The sequence below is a fragment of the Euprymna scolopes genome, chromosome 40, assembly GCF_053919585.1.
Source record: "Euprymna scolopes isolate OS-2025 chromosome 40, ASM5391958v1, whole genome shotgun sequence".
In the NCBI taxonomy this organism is placed as follows: domain Eukaryota; kingdom Metazoa; phylum Mollusca; class Cephalopoda; order Sepiida; family Sepiolidae; genus Euprymna; species Euprymna scolopes.
Genome location: NC_136521.1, coordinates 21,069,504 through 21,090,289, shown reverse-complemented (window position 1 = coordinate 21,090,289; position 20,786 = coordinate 21,069,504). Strand labels below are relative to the sequence as shown.

At 30.7% G+C, this 20,786-nt stretch overlaps 1 protein-coding gene across 1 annotated transcript in view; it reads right to left on the bottom strand.

Moving 5' to 3' along the window:
• LOC145265415 (voltage-dependent T-type calcium channel subunit alpha-1G-like) overlaps nucleotides 1-20,786 on the bottom strand; it is a 759,315-nt gene that overhangs the window by 737,958 nt on the left and 571 nt on the right. The window contains exon 1 of the mRNA XM_080121247.1: nucleotides 20,179-20,786. This exon is cut by the window's right edge and continues 571 nt beyond it. Coding sequence (XP_079977373.1) covers nucleotides 20,179-20,672 — 494 coding nt within the window. The 5' untranslated portion in view covers nucleotides 20,673-20,786. The remainder of the gene's footprint in view (nucleotides 1-20,178) is intronic.

Below are 20,786 nucleotides of genomic sequence, written 5' to 3'. Positions count from 1 at the left end.
ATGTAAATTCACTTGACAGATTTTTTGTTTCTCTTTTTTGAAAAATATGTTTTTACTTCTCAGATTTCTTTTATAGTAAGTATATATTCAAAAAGCATAAATTATACGATAGAGTACCAGGACTCAAAAATGCTTATTCTACATATAAAGAGTCTTATGAGTTAAGGGCATAATAGATTCACTGATTGATATAATAATTAAGTGATTGCTTTTGCGCAACAAAACAGATACTGTCAAGAATTGTAAATGTCAACTGAACTGAAGGAATAAATTATAAAATGGTCAATATCATGAATTTTGAAGTATAGTTTTTTGTCATTTATTCACCATAAAGAGTCTTACATAGTTTTTAGGCTAATATACTCGCGAACCATTGCATGTAGTGGTGACATCCGTGTCTTTTGAAAGAGTAGGCACTTTTACCGATGAAAGAGTAGATTAAAACAATGTGTCTATATAGGGGAAATATGGGGCTCATGCGTTTTTGTGTCAAGTAAGGCTCGTTTTAAACTGAATAATGAATATTGTTGTTTTTTCCAATACCTCATTTGAATAATTTGTTAGTGAAAGCACATAATAAGGACCACAATAAGCTGGTGTAAGATGAGTTTTCCAAGCATCCTTTTTAAGAAAAACGTGAATACAAGACGAAATGTCTTTTTGGGCAACAAATGCAATAGCCTGTTGCCTAAAGTGATGAGGTAGGAACGTCCTTTTTTTTTTTTTTTTTTTTTTACAAAGGCATCACCACATTATCAAGGCCCAGAGGCCACTCAAGGATAAGGGTTAAAGAGTGTACAGTAGAAATTGGTCAATATAGTAATCATTAGTAATGAAAATTTAGTAAATTTAATAACTTATATGGAACGGCTCATCAAGAACTTATTTACTTTAGACTTGAACACAACCATATTGTAGTCAGCCGGAAATAAATTTGTAGTCTGTTTGTGTACAGAGCCGGAACTATTGCCATTCACTATCAGAATCAACATCTGATCCGGTAAAAATAAAGCTACTCCATAAACGAGTTCGTCTGGAAAGTATCCAAGATCCTCCTTGATAGCTGTGCGACAACCAAGAAAGACAATAGATATGTACTCGCCCCATTGCTATTGGTCATGGTAAGCCTGATTTTGAAGGTGAATTTGTTAAAGTGTCCTAGATGATCTGCGTGTTCGAAATGGGCACAGGTAGGTGAATTTGAAACTTGCAAATTCACGTGACGAACGATCAGAAGTGTCCAAACGTGGTTGGTCTATGACTATGTGTTGTAAGTCGATAGGCGAAAGTGAGGAAAGATAATAGATAGGAAGGCGGGACATGACGTCTGCGACAGCATTCTGTTCGCCTTAGTCGATGTAAGCCAAATACAAAAAAAATTTATCCAATTTTGTTCAACTTATTTGGATTCTAAATAAATTGATTTGTTTATATTCCAATGCGTATTTTTATACATTGAGCATTTTTTTATATTTATTTTTTTATTTATTTTCTATATATTGAGCATTTTTGCATCGATGTTTCTAATTTGTACAGCTGTCTTTTTCTTGTTCTTTTATTTTGTCGATTTTTTTGTTGTCAATTTTTGAAGATAGAATTCAAAAATCTACATGACAAGAAACTCCTTCACCGCCAATTTTGCTTGAACTAGAAGAGTGTCACTTTATCAATCAGGATTCTTGGATTTTGGATTGAACTTCCATGAGATGTAGTAAATGTGCCAACAATGCAGCAATTCAAGGCACAAACTGGACAGGCTACTGTATCCTCCTCTGTGCCAATTTTAACGATCCGTTCCCAGCGTGGTTTTTGTTTGACCAAATGTATTGAAATTAATTAATTAATTGTTCGATTGATCAAACTTTTCTTAACCATTTGTTTGCATCTGCACAGACGACACAACTGTCTATGGCAGCACATTGAAGAGCACTGGTGACCAAACATTCATTGATCTCTTGTGGTGCACATAGTGTAATATGCTGAGAGGTTTATTACTTTCAACATTGCTAAAATTAAACTTATTACCTTCTACCACCAACGCTGAAATCCTTGTAAATAACTGCGGCAGTTCAAGCCACAAATTTGGACAAGGGCTGAGCTACCGTGTCCTATTCTTTCTACCACCTTTCCTATGTGGCAAACGAAGCATTCTTGTTTGATTTTGTTGTTAATTTTGTTGAATTGATTTGTAACGAAGTTATTTGTAACGTATGATTTGTAACGAATTGATTTGTAACGAATGATTTGTAACGAATGAATGAGGCACCCTGAAGGCCATAAGATCCATTTCTATTGAACATTTTTTCTAGTTTTATAATGTCTAAATTATAAATAAAATAAAGTATTCGGATATACACCACCTAATATTATTGTATCCATTTTGATCAAAATTAAATATACACATCCAATTAGCCTGTGTAATGTAGTTTCAGGATACACATGGTTATGAGAGTCTATCTTCATTTGCAAGTTGTAAATGAAATAAACTTGCCTGGCAGGAGCGCAGACCGTATTTACGGTGAATATTTCTATTATGTGTCCAGTCTTGATTGGACGAAATCTTCAATCAGCAGTTTCTTTCAGCCAATCAAAGCATAAATATTCATCGTGAATATTCATCGTGTAGTATAACATTTCAAATCAGTATTTTTCAATCACTTTGTTCTAGCAGCTTTCATCCATACTCGATGCACGGGTAAGCACTTAAATGCCAATTTTAAGCCTCTGGCCAAAGGACTCCGACACAACGAGATACTTTCTTGGACTAGTAAATACAATGGCCGCCGAAGCATACACACATTGCATGAACGTACACAATTTCATGGACACATACACTTCCTTACTAACAGAACAAGGGCATACGCACACAATCGACATGCAGTTAAACAAATGGAAACACACTAGCTACTGTCCTCATCTTGGGCCCTAGTTTCACAATGTTTCTTCAGGTGTATCTTATCCAACCCAGAAATCTTTCTGTGAAATCCAGAAATCTGCACAGAACTTCGACCATAAACCATGATCAAGTAATTCGTAATTGTACTCTGAGTATCACGCACACTGAATATTGAATCTTCAACTTCCAGAAGAATCTGATTGTAAGTGACACTCTTTTGGAAGTTGACAGTTTAAGCTTCATCTCAAATGTTGACGAACATCAATTTATTCTTTCAGATAAACCACGTTATTTCACCAGGTTATTCACACATATCGGTGATTCTGCGTAGGTTGCTAAGCAACAAATTCACTGAATTCTTTTCTGAAGTATGCGATGCACCATTCCTCTAAAATAATAATAAAAAAAACATGTATTTACATTTTGAAATTCTTCATAATGTTATCAATTAAATATTGTTTTATTGGAATCCTTTGAGATAAGTAATCTCCCTATTTATTATTTGCACATTATTACTCTCAGCTTCATAGTTGTTGTTGTTTCAGCACGTTTCGGCCAACCATTCCTTTGGTCTTCTTCAGATTGCGAAGACAACCAGAGGATGAGTTGGCCGAAACGGAGTGAAACAACTATGAAGATGAGCATACCATCCGCAAAAAATACATTATCGATTAAGTTTTAATTTTCAGATTAAAAAGAAAAAAAAACATTAAAAAAATATCTGCTTAATTTTTACTAGAGAACTAATTTGCTTCGTAAGTCAACAACATCCCTCCTATTATCTACTCCATTTGTAAAGCAATTTTTATAAAAAACAAAACAAAAAAAAACGTATTTTCAAAATTTCGATAGAATAAATCATTTTACGTTTAACTTATTTAACAAATTGAACCCCCTTCTAAAAACAGAAACCGTTGAAAACTTTGAACTCTAATTTTTTTTTATGAAATCTTCGGTTTTCGTTGTCTTAACAAAGTTCTCTGTAAAAATGAATTATTTTGCATGGATAGACTTTTCGTTCTTTTTGTTCTTTTTGTTAATATTGCGTTTCGCGTTAAAACCTCACAATATTATTGTACCTCTTTTACGTGTGGCGACACTCTGGATTTAGTAAACTCTTTGTTACCTTGGAGATATGCTGAGTGCAAGTGATGGCTGTGAATTCAGCACAGCTACAAGAGTGATGGGCGAAATTTCATGAGCTGTTGGCTCTGATACTACCGTTGGCTAACTATCTCTACAAGAAAATTGTATATCAACTGTGTCAGTTTGCGAGGGGAAAAACTCAGGCTTGAAACCTATGGTATCATGTTGATTTGACCTGATCTAAAACATTATTAATAAAACACACACACACACACACACACACACACACACACACACACACACACACACACACACACACACACAGTGGACCCATTCTTCGGATATTTAGAAAAGAGATTTTATACATGATAGCAGGCGACGGACTCTTTATATATATATATATATATATATATATATATATATATATATATATATATATATATATATATATATATATATATATATATATATATACGTGTGTGCGTGTGTGTGGATGAGAGAGAGAGAGAGAGAGAGAGAGAGAGAAAGAGAGAGAGAGAGAGTTGATGGGCACGTTTATAACATAATATGTTAGCAAATAAGTATATGATTGAAATTTTAAAATAGTCTACCCATCGGGAAAACAGTTATAATTAAATGGTTTTCTTTTCTTCCTTTTTAAATTTAAAACAGCGCCGTTCCTTTTTTTTTTTTATTTTTTATCTTTTTTTTTTTAATTTTGATTAATTCCGCTGGAGTGATTTATTTTTAATTTTCGATAATTTATTCAGGAGAAAATTATTCGGATTTCCTTCTGTTTGGCAACATGTAAATACACATTCAAATCAACATAGCATTTAAGAGAGACGGGTTTCTTCTAGTCGAAACGAGGAAGTGAGCGAGCGTGTGTGTGTGTGTGTGAGAGAGAGAGAGAGAGAGAGAGAGAGAGAGAGAGAGAGAGAGAGACATCAGCATAGGCTACTTCTTGACCGTTCCTTACAATTTTCTGTTTACTCTACATCATCATCATCATCATCATCGTCGTCGTCGTCATCGTCATGATCGTCATTGTCATCATCATCGTCTTCATCATCATCGTCATTGTCATGAAATTTGTGTCTGCTGATTCTCTGCTACGTTTTCTCATTACAAATCTAATAAGTGCGTGTGCGCGCACTGTCACTCTTATATTCCAATCTCTGTCTCTCTCGTCTCCTCTCTCTCTGCCGCGCCCGTGTTGCGTGTGCGAGGTACGCGCGCTTCTGTAAATAATAAATATCGTCGTCTGCTTTTTTGTCCTACAAACCCGCCCAACCTTTCCCTTCTCCCCTTTTTATTGTTTATACATAATAATTACCAACAACAGAAACGAGTGAATAAGTGGGTGCAGAAAAGACCTCCTCCACCGTCCCGACTTCACCTGCGAGAGAGAGAGAGAGAGAGAGAGAGAGAGAGAGAGAGAGAGAGAGAGAGAGAGAGAGAGAGAGAGAGGGAAACATGGATCAATAAAAGTTAATTTTATGTCGCGTTTTTCTGTCAAGCGTGTCATGTTTTCGGACTTGTTTGTGTCATCGTTGTTAATGGTTCTTTGTTACAATAGAGGCGCGCACAAAAATCCACGTTCTTCTTTAGATTATGAGATTTTCTTCAGGAGTATGTTACGTCGAACTCGGGAATTTGTACGGAATTTTGAGCTGAACACTTTATTCAGTTTATGAGAGTAGTTTGTTCTCGTTCCGTTAACCATGATCGAGTAGTTCGTATTCGTATTCTTAATATCGCCCATACTGAGAATTGAACCTTTAACTCCCAAAAGACTGATTGTACTAAGCCCTTATAACTCTTGCGTCATGAGACTTTGCATATATACATACATACATACATATATATATATATATATATATATATATATATATGTATATATATATATATATATATATATGTATATATATATATATGTATATATATATATGTATATATATATATGTATATATATATATATGTATATATATATGTATATATATATATATGTATATATATATATATGTATATATATATATATATATGTATATATATATATGTATATATATATATATGTATATATATATATATATATATATATATATATATATATATATATATATATATATATATATATATATATACTATAGAGAGTAATACACGAGAGATCTAAAAGAGCAAAGTTTACATTGATGTATAAATACTTTAAAAGTGCTGTGCCCGAAATATTGTAGATATATGGTAATTTTGATAATTGTATTTATCTAGGGCTGTATCAATACAAACGATAAAAATCAATAGTTGTGAAATTATAAATCAGCTTCAAAAGGAGAAACAAAACGAATTTTGATTTTGTTTCGCCTTTTGAAACTGATTTATAAGTTCACAATTATTGATTTTTATCATATATATATATATATATATATATATATATATATATATATATATATATATATATATATATATATATATATCTTATTCTATAAATTGTCCAATCCAAGGCGTGGTTGCTTTTCCAACACTCTTAGAAAATCAGTGCATTTCGAAAAGTAGATTCCATTTTAATTATCACTTATATTATAACAAGAAAACAACGCGCATAAGTTTGTCGCCACCGACAGGGTTTTATGTACTCTTATTTTCTATAAGTGTGTGTGTGTGTGAGAGAGAGAGAGAGAGAGAGAGAGAGAGAGAGAGAGAGAGAGAGAGAGAGAGAGAGAGAGAGAGAGAGAATGATTCTGATGATTGAGGAAGAAGAGGTGCAGCACTTGCAGCAGAAATAAAAGCAATTACAGTGTTTACCGTGACTGTATGTGCAAGGATAACGTTTTTCCTACAGTAGTTACCATTTCTGCACATTACTAACAATTTGACGTTGTGTACACTTAAATCGCCATATGATTATCCCAACAATTACAACAATTATTATTCTTCTTTGATTTTTTTAAATATAGATCGCTGATGGTAACGATAGATAGATAGATAGATAGATAGATAGATAGATAGATAGATAAGTAAACGGAGGTAATCTACCCCCTTTCTCCAGTAACTTGCTTTACCACTCTCATATTTCGTCCATATATCTTTTTACCTACTTAAAATATAGTTTTCATTTAAATTACCTCCCTTGAAAATTAATGAACGTAATAATTTAAGAAACGTTTTGGATATTTATCCCTTTTTTTAATTGAATCTAATTAATTTCTGTTAATATTGAAAAAAAATATTGCATTTCTTGTAGAAAAAATAGGACAATAAAACTACTTACAAATAACTGAGTATACTTGTAATTGATGATAATATAAGTTTGATAAGCAGGGAAGATGATAAAAATGGTCCGGAAGTTCTACATTGCCCACTATGTACCGAATATCTACTCGTTCCTCACCTCTAAGTGGCGCAAAGGGACATAGCGCTTTAAAACTTAAGCGAAAAAGGTGTATAGTAGTGATACTCATTCAACACCGCTCACCACCGGGTCTTCCTGCTAGTTGACAAATAAATTAAAACTGTAATTCACTTTAAATATGAATTATACAAAGGTTTATCAGTTTAAAACAATAAAGATGTAATTGTTGATTTTCTATTTTTTTTTTAAATTTGAATCTTTTTAATTACAAAGAAATTAATTGACGTGTGAAGGGAAAATAATTTGGTCTCGCGAAGAAAAAAAACAAAAAAAAAAAAAACAACAACTTTATGTTGAGTTTCAACACAAACCATTTGAATGATAAGCAAATTGAATGTGAACATGATCCCGTGTGGGTGATATTTCTCGAGTAAAATTAATGCAAGACAACTTATCGATAATTAATAATTAAATTTAACTTTCAAAATAACATTAAGAGAAAGAAGATGAGTTCCGGGTAACACCGGATATATACAACTAGTTAAAAAAAAAAAATGTATTGATTTTATTGTAATCCAGAAAGGCAAATAATATGACTGGAAATCTTGTCCGTTTGAGAACAAGCAAAGAAAGCGTTTGTTTCTCCTTCCAGCTAAAATCGTAACCATATATTGTTACTTTATTTATTTTTTCGAACTAGCAGAGCTACCTGGCGTGGCTCGAAGCCATAAAAACGCAAAACCGAAGTTAAATATTGTGCATAAACACTCTTATATTAAAACTTCTATCTCTTCCCCTTTCTATAGCTTTCTCTCTCTTTCTCGCTAACCCTAACCCTAACCATTTTCCCCTTCTTCTCTCAAACTTTCTCATTCTCCTCCGCCCAGACCATTCCTCTTTCTTCTTTTTATGTGTTGAAAAATTATATAGTAATTAATTTACTACAGCTATTCATTTAAAATCTAATACTGTAATCTTACATTTAAGAACACCGCCGAGTAAAACAACACACAATAGTATTCTTGATGCCGGATAATTGCGTTTCCCCACCCTAAAGAATATGTTTTTCTAAATTTTACATATTATACATCCGGGGCAACGTCGACAAAGAAAATATAAATTTTGTGTGTCTTTGCGTAGTCATTTTGATCTTTTAGCTAAAATATACACAGACAGGTAACTGCCCTTTATATAATAGACTAACAGGGCTACCCGGCATTGTCTGGGGTAATATTAATATATTTACCAATTTAAAAGCTTCAAAATTACTTTCGAATGTAGAAGGTTACGAAGTAAACACTGTCGTGTATGGCCATTTTCCCCATTATTTATTAAGTAAGGCGTGTGTGTATATGCTTATATATTTCTATGAACAGGATGAATACGGTTGCTAGTCTATATCTAGCTTAATTTAATTTTAAGCAAAGAGGTAAAAAAAAATATGGGTGACACCCTTCGTGAAAATTCGGATACCTTCGATTTTTGTCAAATTTTGATAATCAATAGCATTTTAATAATCAATTAAAAATAATCAATAACATTTTAATAATCAATAATATTTTAATAATCAGTTAAAAAAATTCTGAAATTTCAGTTTCTTTGGATCATTTTAAAATATTTTAATATGGAAATTCGCATATTTCAGTTTTACACTGAATTTGATTCATAGTCATTAGACATAAATTATGAAAGATTTCATGAATTTTACTTCTTCTTAAAACCCTTAAGGCTTAAAATGTAGGCATTTTCTAGAATCCAAATCATATAACTGATTTTGATAAAAGTTAGAATAAGGATTGTTGACATAAGGTTTAGTTGCATTATTTGGTTTTAATCTTCGTAAGACGATGACTGTTCTGTTTGAAGGAATTAAAATTACCCGTAAAAACCTTTAACTTTTCAAATAGATGGAATTTGTAGCTAGAAATTCACCACAATGATTTCGTTTTCTTTATAAACAAGTTCGCCATTTTGATTTCTGTAGAATGTATCCATTGTTTATTCGTTATCTTTTTTCATGAAACAATTGCTTTCTTTCTACAATTACCTATCATTTCGCAAGAGAATTTCATTCCTTAGGGGAAATTTTTGTCAAATACTTACTCATAAAGTGATCAATCTTTGAAATAAATTTAACGCAAACTGATCACCCACTGGGTAGTTTGATCAAAAGGCCATCATCAGTTTGACTATTTTTTTCGTATACACTTACATGTTACTAGAGATTTTTTTCTTTTTTTTTTTTGTTAAACAAATATTTAAGATTTTGGAGTGGAGGATCACCTTCCTATACACATTTAACGTAAAATGATCACCCATTTCTGGACCATCACCAATTTTCTAAATTTAATGTAGGAAAAAAATGTGCAACCAACTTTTTATTGTCTTTTTTGAAAGAGTAACTTTTTTTGAAGGCGAAGGTCGTTTTATACCGACTGCTTTTTTTATTATATTTTTATTTTTATAAATGCATTAGTAGTGTGCATGAAAACTATTACTGGAGGAACACTCGTCGCCTGATTATATGCGCCCTGGCTATGTTTTTCCCGTCATATTCGAGTACAGCCAAAACCAATGGCCAAACAACTCCCGAACACATTGAATACAAGAGGAACTGGCGAACGAACGGAGCTATTTAACAGCTTTACCTGACTTGTGTAGCCTATACAGGCAATGTCTTACCCCCCTAAAAAACACGAGAAGTACTAAAACGAAGTGCACAGAAAAAAATATCAAATTGGTGATGGTCATTTTACATCAACTTTATATAGAAAGGTGATCCTTTACTCGAAAATTGAAAAAATACTTGATACAAATTTGAAATTTAATCTATCCACTTTACTCATTGTAAATTGAGCAAAAAAAAAAAAAAAAGTTGTAGTGGGCAGGCAGACTCGAACCCGTACCGCAAAGGAGGAAAAGAACGTGGAAAAATAAAAACAGGAACTGGCGAATGTTTAAATTAAGGCTAGTCAATCGAAAAGAGGGTATGACTTTCGAAAATATCCGTGAAAAAAAACGACCCCCTTCTTGTAGAAAAGTGCCCAGTTGAGGGTGAAAGGATTAATGTCTTTGACCAATTTTTCGCTATTTGTCGTCCGAAGAGTGGAGCTTCAAAACGATACCGATCTCGTGAAAATTCGTCGCCTCTGCGAAAGATTTAGACATACATGCATACATACATACATACATACATACATACATACATTTAAACAAACAGGTAAGATTTATATTATAAATGGTAATGTTAGTAAAATTAAATAATATAGAAAAGGAAACCTTTAAAATCACAAATATTTGAGAAAAAATTCTCTGGCCATATAATAGACAATTGTACACAGAATAAAAGAATTAGCCTGTAAAAAAGTTTAAAGTGGAGGTAAATAACGAACCATTTATCTAAAGTTAAGTACTTTTTGCTTCTAAACCAATGAACGATAGCATTTTCCACCCGCGATACTATTCTAGCATTTAACGCAAGCATTTACAGTTTTGTTTATTTACGATATGAAATATATATATATATATATATATATATATATATATATCGATTTTCCTCTACTTCGAATAGGAAAATAACTGAACACGTCTTAAACAAATCTTTCACACTCAAGAACATATTTACTGGAAACTATGCGTACATTTCATCCTCGTTTAATAATTATAAAATTTATTCCAAACAAAAAGCCTCTCTCAAATGCGTATTCCCACAAAAGAAGGTAGCAAACAGCTTCACTCTCTATCCATTAAGTCTTCTCATTCCCCTCATATACACTGTGGTACTTCATTAACAGGGGTAATTAATTTTATTGCACCGTTTATTATTTCATTTTTATTCTCATACTAATTCAAACATATTACATCAGTTTTGGAAATTTAATAACATCCGGTTCCTCTATTTCAATGAAATTCAACCTTGCGTCTCAACTGAAGTCAAAGAACAAGAGAATATAAGAATAATTGATTTTCAGAACTGAGTTCTGGTAATTACTAATACTTTTAATCATTCTTCAGAATACAAGAATAAATTACAGAACACATCAGACAATATTCATCATGGGTATTACAATGACTGAAGTATGACTTTTTAAAAATATTTCCATGAAAATAAAGAATATATATTTAAACAATTAGATATATTTTTTCTTTTTAATTTTCACACTTCATACAAACCCCATAGTTTCATGTTTATAAAATCAATACAAATCAAAAACAAATATCATGCTAAGATAAATGTAACATAGCTCGAAATTAATCCTTACTAAAATAAGTTTTAATTTTACTTTGCAAATTTAATTTGCCAAAAAAAAAAACAAAAAAACTCTCGGTTTTAATGACTAAACAATACCGTATGGATATTTTTTTATATACCTGAATCATTCCTTTATACTAGGTCTCGGGCAACGTCGGGATACGGGCCCTGTTAGTTTTATATAAGATTCGCATGACTACCAGGAATTACCTAAAATAAAAAATAACATATGTTTTAAAACTTCTCCATATTCTTCTCTATATTTTTCTCTTTCTTCCGCCGCTCTTTCTGCTCCGTTCAGCCCATTCCTCTGTCTGGACATACACACAGGCAACTTGTTTTATAGCCGTTTTACTAAATATGTACAACTAAAAATGATGTACGATCAATATACGACGAATTGTCGCTGCTGATTAAAGAGACTTCGACACAACCAATCGACTTAGTCCGCCAGCATAAACTATCGTAAAGTATCTTGTAATGAACAATAAACGAATTTACTTGGAAGTTTCGAGAGGTTATTTTTTTTTGCCAAATATCTTTTTATGTCGATAAAAAGATATTTATTAAATAAAAATCCCGATTTTTATTAAATAGTCCATCTTACACAAGCGATCTACTGAGTCCGCTGGCGCCAAAAAAAAAACTGTTGTTATAAAAACAAAACAAAACAATAAAGCATTTAAGTCGCGATTATTTTTAGCAAATTCTTAAAGACTGGGACTTTTTTAATCCAGTGTGCCACCTTTTTAATTTTTTATCTTTGTTGTAACAACAACAACAACAACAACAACAACAACAACAATTGTTGAAATAAAAACGAAACGAATTAATCACAACTTTGAACCGAGATTTTTTTGACAAATTAAATTTTACAAGTGACTTTTTTCTTTAAAATTTGAATTTTGTAACACTAGAAAATCTTTGTAATCCTCCTCCTCCTCCTCCTCCTCCTCATCATCATCATCATCATCATCATCATCATCATCATCATCATCATCATCATCATCATCGACTATAGCTTGGTTTTTGTTTGTTTGTTTGTTAAATTAAACTTTAAACTCTCGAAGTTGCTTTGACTAATAAAATTCATAACGACTGAGAATGATTTTTTCCAATACAACGTGCCAAATAATTGTTTCAGTCTTTTAGGATTCAATTAGACGTGCATAAAATCGTGCTTGATTTTAGTCGTACATAATTAGTAAAATCAAGGCACGGCTAGTCTAAAAATAAACTTCTATATTTCTTTACAAAGATTTTTAAAGGAAAAAAAACAAAACAAAAAAATATGGCACAAAATTGAAAAAAATATTTGTTTCAGTTTTTACGTTTGTGTCAGTTCATTACGTAAATAACTACTTATGTATCTATTTACTTTCTGTCTTAAGAAAGAATATTGCAAAAAATGATTTAATTTTTGTAAAAATATGTTTGCCAAAAAATAACCTTTCAACTGAAACTTTTGAGTAAATTCATTTAAGATTTTTACAATATTTTACGCTGATAAACCCAGTAGTTTGCTCATGTCGAAGTTGCTTTAATAGCAAATCATCAGCAGGAGCAAATAAGCGTACATTATTTAGTCATAAAATTTTAGTAAACCTCCTTATGTACGACCAAAATCCGGCACGACTAAATGTCTGCTTCGGCTCCTGCTGATTCAAGCAACTTTACAAGCTGTTTCCTTATGGCAAACAGCAGGAGCAGTCAGTCGTACATTGAACGGGCATAATTTTGGTAGTACATTTTTAGTAAAACCTGTTTTATAAATATACTGAAAAAATGAGTCGGCATTAACTCCTTGATAAAAAATCAGTTGCTTCTCTTTACATAATTTGGTTGTAAAATCGTATCCACCTAACGAAATTTGCACCAGTTTCGAAACAAAGAATAAATATATATATATTTTTAAATCTTAGTTATTTTTCATCTGAGGCAATGTCGATTAAGAAAATAATCCCTTTGTGGATGTTTATTTTGTAGTTTTTTTTTTTTTTACTTTAAGTTGGGCATATAAACATACCAACATACACACATACACACAGACAACTGGGTTTTATTGATTTATGGAATTATGGAATCTGTCATTTTGTGTAAGCTGGAAAATTGTCCGCGCTATAATTACGTTAGAAATGGTTTTGTGTAAAATACAAAGGTTAAAGTTTTTTTGTCTGTCAAAAAATTTATTTTTATGTAGGAAAAATAATAGAGTAGACTTATTTATATATTAAAAATAATAGAGTCAGCTTATTTATATATAAAAATAATAGAGTCAGCTTATTTATATATAAAAATATTTATATATTAAAAATAATAGAGTCAGCTTATTTATATATAAAAATATTTATATATTAAAAATAATAGAGTCAGCTTATTTATATATAAAAATATTTATATATTAAAAATAATAGAGTCAGCTTATTTATATATAAAAATATTTATATATTAAAAATAATAGAGTCAGCTTATTTATATATAAAAATATTTATATATTAAAAATAATAGAGTCAGCTTATTTATATATAAAAATATTTATATATTAAAAATAATAGAGTCAGCTTATTTATATATAAAAATATTTATATATTAAAAATAATAGAGTCAGCTTATTTATATATGAAAATATTTTTATATTAAAAATAATAGAGTCAGCTTATTTATATATAAAAATATTTATATATTAAAAAAAATAGAGTCAGCTTATTTATATATGAAAATATTTTTATATTAAAAATAATAGAGTCAGCTTATTTATATATAAAAATATTTATATATTAAAAATAATAGTCAACTTTTTTATATAAAAAATCGAGTCAACTTGTTTATATATTAAAAAAATCGAGTCAACTTATTTATTTATTAAAAAAACAATAATAGAGTTAAACCTATTAATATATTCCAAAACAAGAAAGCAAACAAAACAACAATTTGCAAGCGATTAAAACATTGGATTCAAGTTGAATGACCCATTGTCTACTTGTTCCCCTTACGGGGTCACAGAGAAACACAAAATCAGTTTTAATATAACGCAGAGGTAAAATTCAGCTACACAAAAAGGGAAACTGAGACAAAAATAAGAAGTGCTCTTCAGTGTAGTAGGACTGCCTGATGATAGAACATACAACACGTTGATTCTAGTCTATTTAAAAAGTAAATTAGAAATTTAGTTCAAAATATAATTTAAGACTAATACTGGATTTTCTAAAAACTTTGGACGAAAACAAAATGGAATAGTCGAAATATTTTAACAATCTCTAATCTCTATTTGAGCCAGACAAAATCATTGCCCCCCTCTCTCTAAAACTGTCGACCCGGAAAAGAAGACATTTTTAACAAAATAAATACATAATAAAATAAATATATAAATAACTATTTAAGTAATATATATATATATATATATATATATATATATATATATATATATATATATATATATATATATATATATATATATTAATAAAGAATTGTACAAGTAAATAATTTCTATTTCAGGAAAAAAAAAAGCTCAATCGTACTATAAAGACCATTAGAATATTTCCACTATTTCGCTTGATTTTGGCCCAAATTTTACATGCAATAATTGTATTTAGAGATCTAGTAATTTACTTTTTAAAGTCTTAAAAATCAAACTTTCACTCAATAATCGCTCGCGGACATATATTTTCATTTCTCAAATTTATTTTTGTCGGTTTAAAAATTATTATGCAAAAATCAAAATAATATTGACCTGAAACAAACTTTGAGCATATATAATATTTAGACCGAAGTTAAGGGATTTAAAGCAAAAATGATGGGATTGAAACTTTCTGGCCAATAATTAAAAAAAAATCACAAATCATTATAAATAGTTGCGACAAGTAAAAGTTTACAATAAAAGATTTATTTTATAGACACTTAAAATTTTATTTCAAAAAATATAATTTTCGACCGAAAAATGATTTTATCCAAGCGAATATCAAAGAAAAATGGACGAGAAAAACCAACTGCCTCTATAGTACAATTGCACCAAAGCATACATTGCAATTTAATAATTTAAACTTGAATTAATTAACTTTTTACTAAAAGTAATTGGTTATCTTGAACTTTTCATCTTGAAGATGGTTGTCAAAAAAAAACAAAAAACAAGGACAAAACAAAAAACAAAACAAACAAAACAAAAAAACAAAAAAAATAATGGTTCAATTAAAACCTTTTTATCATGGTATTGTTTGGTCACTAAACTGTTATAAAACTGACTAATTTGGTTATGTAAATGTTGTTTATATGACAGTCATCTTAAAGCTAAAAAATTCAAGAAAACCAACTATTTAATTAAATACCTTGTATGTGTGTGTGTGTGTGAATACGAAAAAACCCCAGTTAATTTAAAAAATGAATGAATAAATTTAAAAAAAAAAATTAAAACGAGAATTTGTTTAAAAAACGGCACGTATCTTTGGCTTTTAACTTTTTATTTATTATTTATAAATTTTACAGTAAAAACATGAAACTATCTTATAAGTGTTTATGGCATTTAAATTACAACAATTCGTAAGACATTCGATTGATTTGATTGCAAAACCGATTAAAAAAAAACAATTATTGTCCTGCAAAAACTATAAATCTTTTCTTATAAGAAAGCAAATGCCAAAGATGGGAGGCGAGGGTTGAGATGCGAAATAAAAATTAAAGTAAAAACACTCCCGGGCAACGCCGGTCAGTTATGTCTACTTATTTGTTTTTATATTTATTTTATTAAAAATATCTTTTCTTTTTTATGAAAAAATAAAATCAAATTCTTAAGCGAATTCTTATATATATATATATATATATATATATATATATATATATATATATATATATATATATATATATATATATATATACACACACACACATACACACATATATTGTTTGGAACGATCAAAGTATTTACTTTAGTCAATTGACATTTTGGGATGACATTTATTTAAAACCTGGATTTTAAACAACCGATTGAAAAAAGAAGCACTCCACTCCACCATAGTTGAGGGCTTCCTCTCTCTTTCACACACACACAATTTCGTTTTCATGAATCTCAAATGATTCAACGATTTTCACGACAATTTTATTCTTCAACGATGCAATTATTTTTTCTCGTCTTTTTCTTCTTTTTATTAAATGTGAAAATCGAAGTGTAAAAGAGTGTTTGTATGAAATTGAAATGCAAGGGAAATCAATTATTCGTGAGTGAAAGAATCGTTACAAGAACCAGGAATTGGGAAGGTGTGGGTATCAATCCATTTACAGAACTTGCGAATCTGCCGCTGCAACATCCGTGGATGGATGAAGAGAAGCTTCGCAAAAAGAAAAAAAAAACAAAAAACAAAAAAACAAAAAAACAAACAAACAGGATAGGTGTGCTTGCTTTTGGGGTGATGGGGATGGCAGTGGTACTAGATTATCACCTTTGTCGTAAATCGCACTAAAGACAAGAAAGGAGATTGTCGATTGATGCTTGTTGATGTAATTTGTATTCATTTTATTGCCTAGACGAAGTCAAAGATTTGCGATGGACACACCCACCCTGCTCTTCTAATATATTTATAATTAAATCTTTTTGCAGATTCACATTTTACGATGGCATTTATTTACATCAGATAAATCACCCCCCCCCATAAGATTCTATTTGCTTTAAGAAAAAGTATTTTAGAATTTTCCGTGGGCAATCAGTTTCGCATATAAATGGGATGTAAAATGATCCTAATTTTCCGAGCTATTTCAAAATTTTAAGGACAGTTAATTAATATTGTACCACTAACCCTAAGTCTGACCGGTAAAATAAAACCACACACAATCGCCTAAAATTAGACCTTAAATAAAAGCACAGAATTTATCTACCAGAGTAAAAAAGTTAACTATCCTAAAACGCTGAAATAGTTCGTACACTGGAGATCATTTTGAATTAAATTAATATGTAACACTTATACGCTACTCTAAACTTTTGGGCATTTTTTCTTTTATTTCACCAAGTTTGTAGGGCATTTACTCGTAATCGCCTAAAAATAGAATCTCATTTTACTTGCTGGTGGTGGTGGGTGAATAAACTTAAGCTGTTACTCTACAATAATACTGATATTAAAAACTATGTTTCAGATTAAAGCACTGAATAGACCGACTTCAAAAACTATTACGGAAAAAGGTATAGGATGATGATGGTTAGCTCAAATCCTTGTCCCTAATTACTTGCCTCCCCACGAGGGAAGAGTTAGGAACAAGTTCAATTTTTAATAAGAGAGAACATCTAGCTCACCCAAAAGGGGCACTTTGGATTGGGATAAACATTTAAAAAAAATTCCTCAGGCTGGAAGGATTTCAAAATAGACGATCAGAACATACTACACGTTGATCTTTTGTTCTTATAGGAAAACATGTTTAAGGAGTACCCCCTACTACACCTATACTCCTATTTATAATCTGTAAGTGAAACTGGGTGTCTTAAAGAGTTTTATCGGATGAAATATTTTGGAGAAATTGATTTCATATTTCTTTTCAAGTTGTCATGGGATTTAAAAAAAAAAGTTTTACCAAATGAGATGCGATTGTTAGACTAACATGGAAAACGACCCCCTCCCCTATAAATAGTTAAACAGGTATGCTTCTAGAAATTATTTTTTTGAATGCGAACGTGAAATGCTTTCAAAATCGATAGAATGAAAGAAAATGTAAATAAACAAATTTTGGGTGTAACATTTTTAGAGAGGGGATCGGCAACTAAAGAGGAGAAAACCGCAAGAAACTAACAGATCCATTTTTGCACAATAATTTAAGATTCAACTGCTGCAACGATGATGCTGATGATGATGATGATGCTGATAGTGATGATGATGATGATGATGATGATGGTGCTGCTGCTGCTGCTGCTGATGATGATGATTTTACTTATGAAAACAGGAAGGATTAGCATTTTCAAATTGTCGTAAATCTTACTGAAGACAAGCAGGAAAATTGTCGACGTAATTATTTTTTATTGCTCAAATTCTTGGTGAGCAAACCCGCACCTGCGCTCATCGCGTTAAAATGGACACAAGTCTATAAAACTAAAAAGTTAGTATTTCTAATTGGAAATAATTTTTTCTTTTTAAAAAACATGTTTTAGTGAGTTTTCTTAGTAAAAAAAAAAACCAAACAAACAAAACAAGAATTGAGTAGAAGAAAAAAATCTCTTTCTGGAGAAAAAATGTTTAAAATTAATTAATTCACCTGGGGAGGGTGATGCATGATGGGGAATGGGTGAGAATACCAATTTTATATATATATATATATGTATATATATATATATATATATATATATATATATATATATATATATATATATATATATATATATATATATATACCTATTTACTATGCCCCCCCACGGGACAGTTAGACACCAGGGTCGTTTTTTAACGTGGAGAAAAGGTACAAAAATAAAAATTGTCTCAGTCGTGAAGGATTTCTCCTCCACCGAAAGAGAACAAGAAAATGAAGTGCAGCATCTGAAGAACAGATACTACACTTTGATAAACGTAGTGAATGAAGGCAATGAAATCAATAAAAATTACTCGTTGAATTAAGTATCAATCTAAGAGAATTTGAGTCCAACATGATACATTTTTGGTGTTCAATAATACAATAGTGATCTCGCTTAAAAATACTGCTTGGTTTAAAGGCACAACCAAACCATAATACTCGACACTGGTCTTTAAAAGCTTGGCATTTCTAATTGGCAGATTAATACCCTAAAAAATCGCTTTGAAATTTTGACAACTACGAACTTCTAAGCCATTTTTTATATTCATTATTAGAGAGAAAAAATAATAGTAACTCTCACCTTCGTTTTTCTGTTGATGTGCAAAATTCGGGAGTGATTTTAAAGCCTTTAAACTGTCAAATCGAAAAACATTTCTGGATTGCCTTAAAAATACAGTCCGGTAACATATTGTTGTTCTATTTTTGTTTTGTTTCATTTTCTTTCATTAAAAAATATTATTTTATTTAATTTAAATATCAACGAAAATTATATTTTTTATACCGCATCGGCGCATCACTATTATACCATTGAACTTTTTTTTTGTGTAATAATTGAAACAAAATAATTTGTTTAAAATTTCGGTTCTTATTTAGAATTCAACCTAATAAAAAATAAGAAATAAAAACTGTAGAAAAAATCTGTATAATATACGTACCCGCAACAAAACAAAATACGATATTCCAAAAATCATATACATTGAACAAGTAGTTTTATTTTCATTGAAATTTAATTTTAAAATGATTCAAAGCGATTAATGTGAAATCGGCAGCATTACAAGGCTGATCTGGCAACTTTGTTTTTTTTTGGGAGGGGCTTATTATTATTCAAAATGGGGATGTGGTACAGTCCCTTTTTGTTTTCTCATAAAATTTGATTTTCTTAGTTAACATTAAAATTACTTGATAGAATTTACGTGATTTTTGGAATATGACATCTTCATTCCGTGACGGATTTAAAAAAAAAAATACATTAGATTTTAGAAATGCTATTCACAAAACTGAACAATCAAATGAATAATGCAAGTGAAAGATGGCATTCAACAATCAAAAAAAGGATATGGCCACGTAATGATTTTTAAACACATCCAGCGCAATTTGTTCGTCTGTTTAAGGCAATAAAACGACTTGGGTACGAATCCCGGGTATGGTAATTCCTCGTCTTCGTCGTGCACGGTCTCTGTTGTATTGGCAATAGATCGAACCTGGTTCTCCGGATTCGTAGGATTTGCATTATTCTGACCATCATTATTTGTATTATTGTTGTCATTATTATTATCACAGGTACTCCCGGGGGTGGCCACCGCCGCAGATTCATTGGTAGAGCAAAGGCCACCCCCACCTGTACCCGGATTTCCAATACCGGTACCATTGCTCGAATCAAAACCATCCCCAGTTTTCTCTGTCACGTCCCGATTATTCGCGTGATTTGTATCCTTCTGCGAGTTAGAATTCGAAGAATTGTCTTCTTTAATAATCTTCGTGAACGAAGAGGTCGAGCCATTTCTGGACTGAGGTGATTCGTTCATGGCAACCCTCGTATCTGCAGTATCCATATCTCCCTCATCGGCGTCGTTTCATTGTTTTACAATGAAATTTACAAACAAAAAAGGTAAAAAAAAAAATAATAAAAAAAAAGAATTATATATATATATATATATATATATATT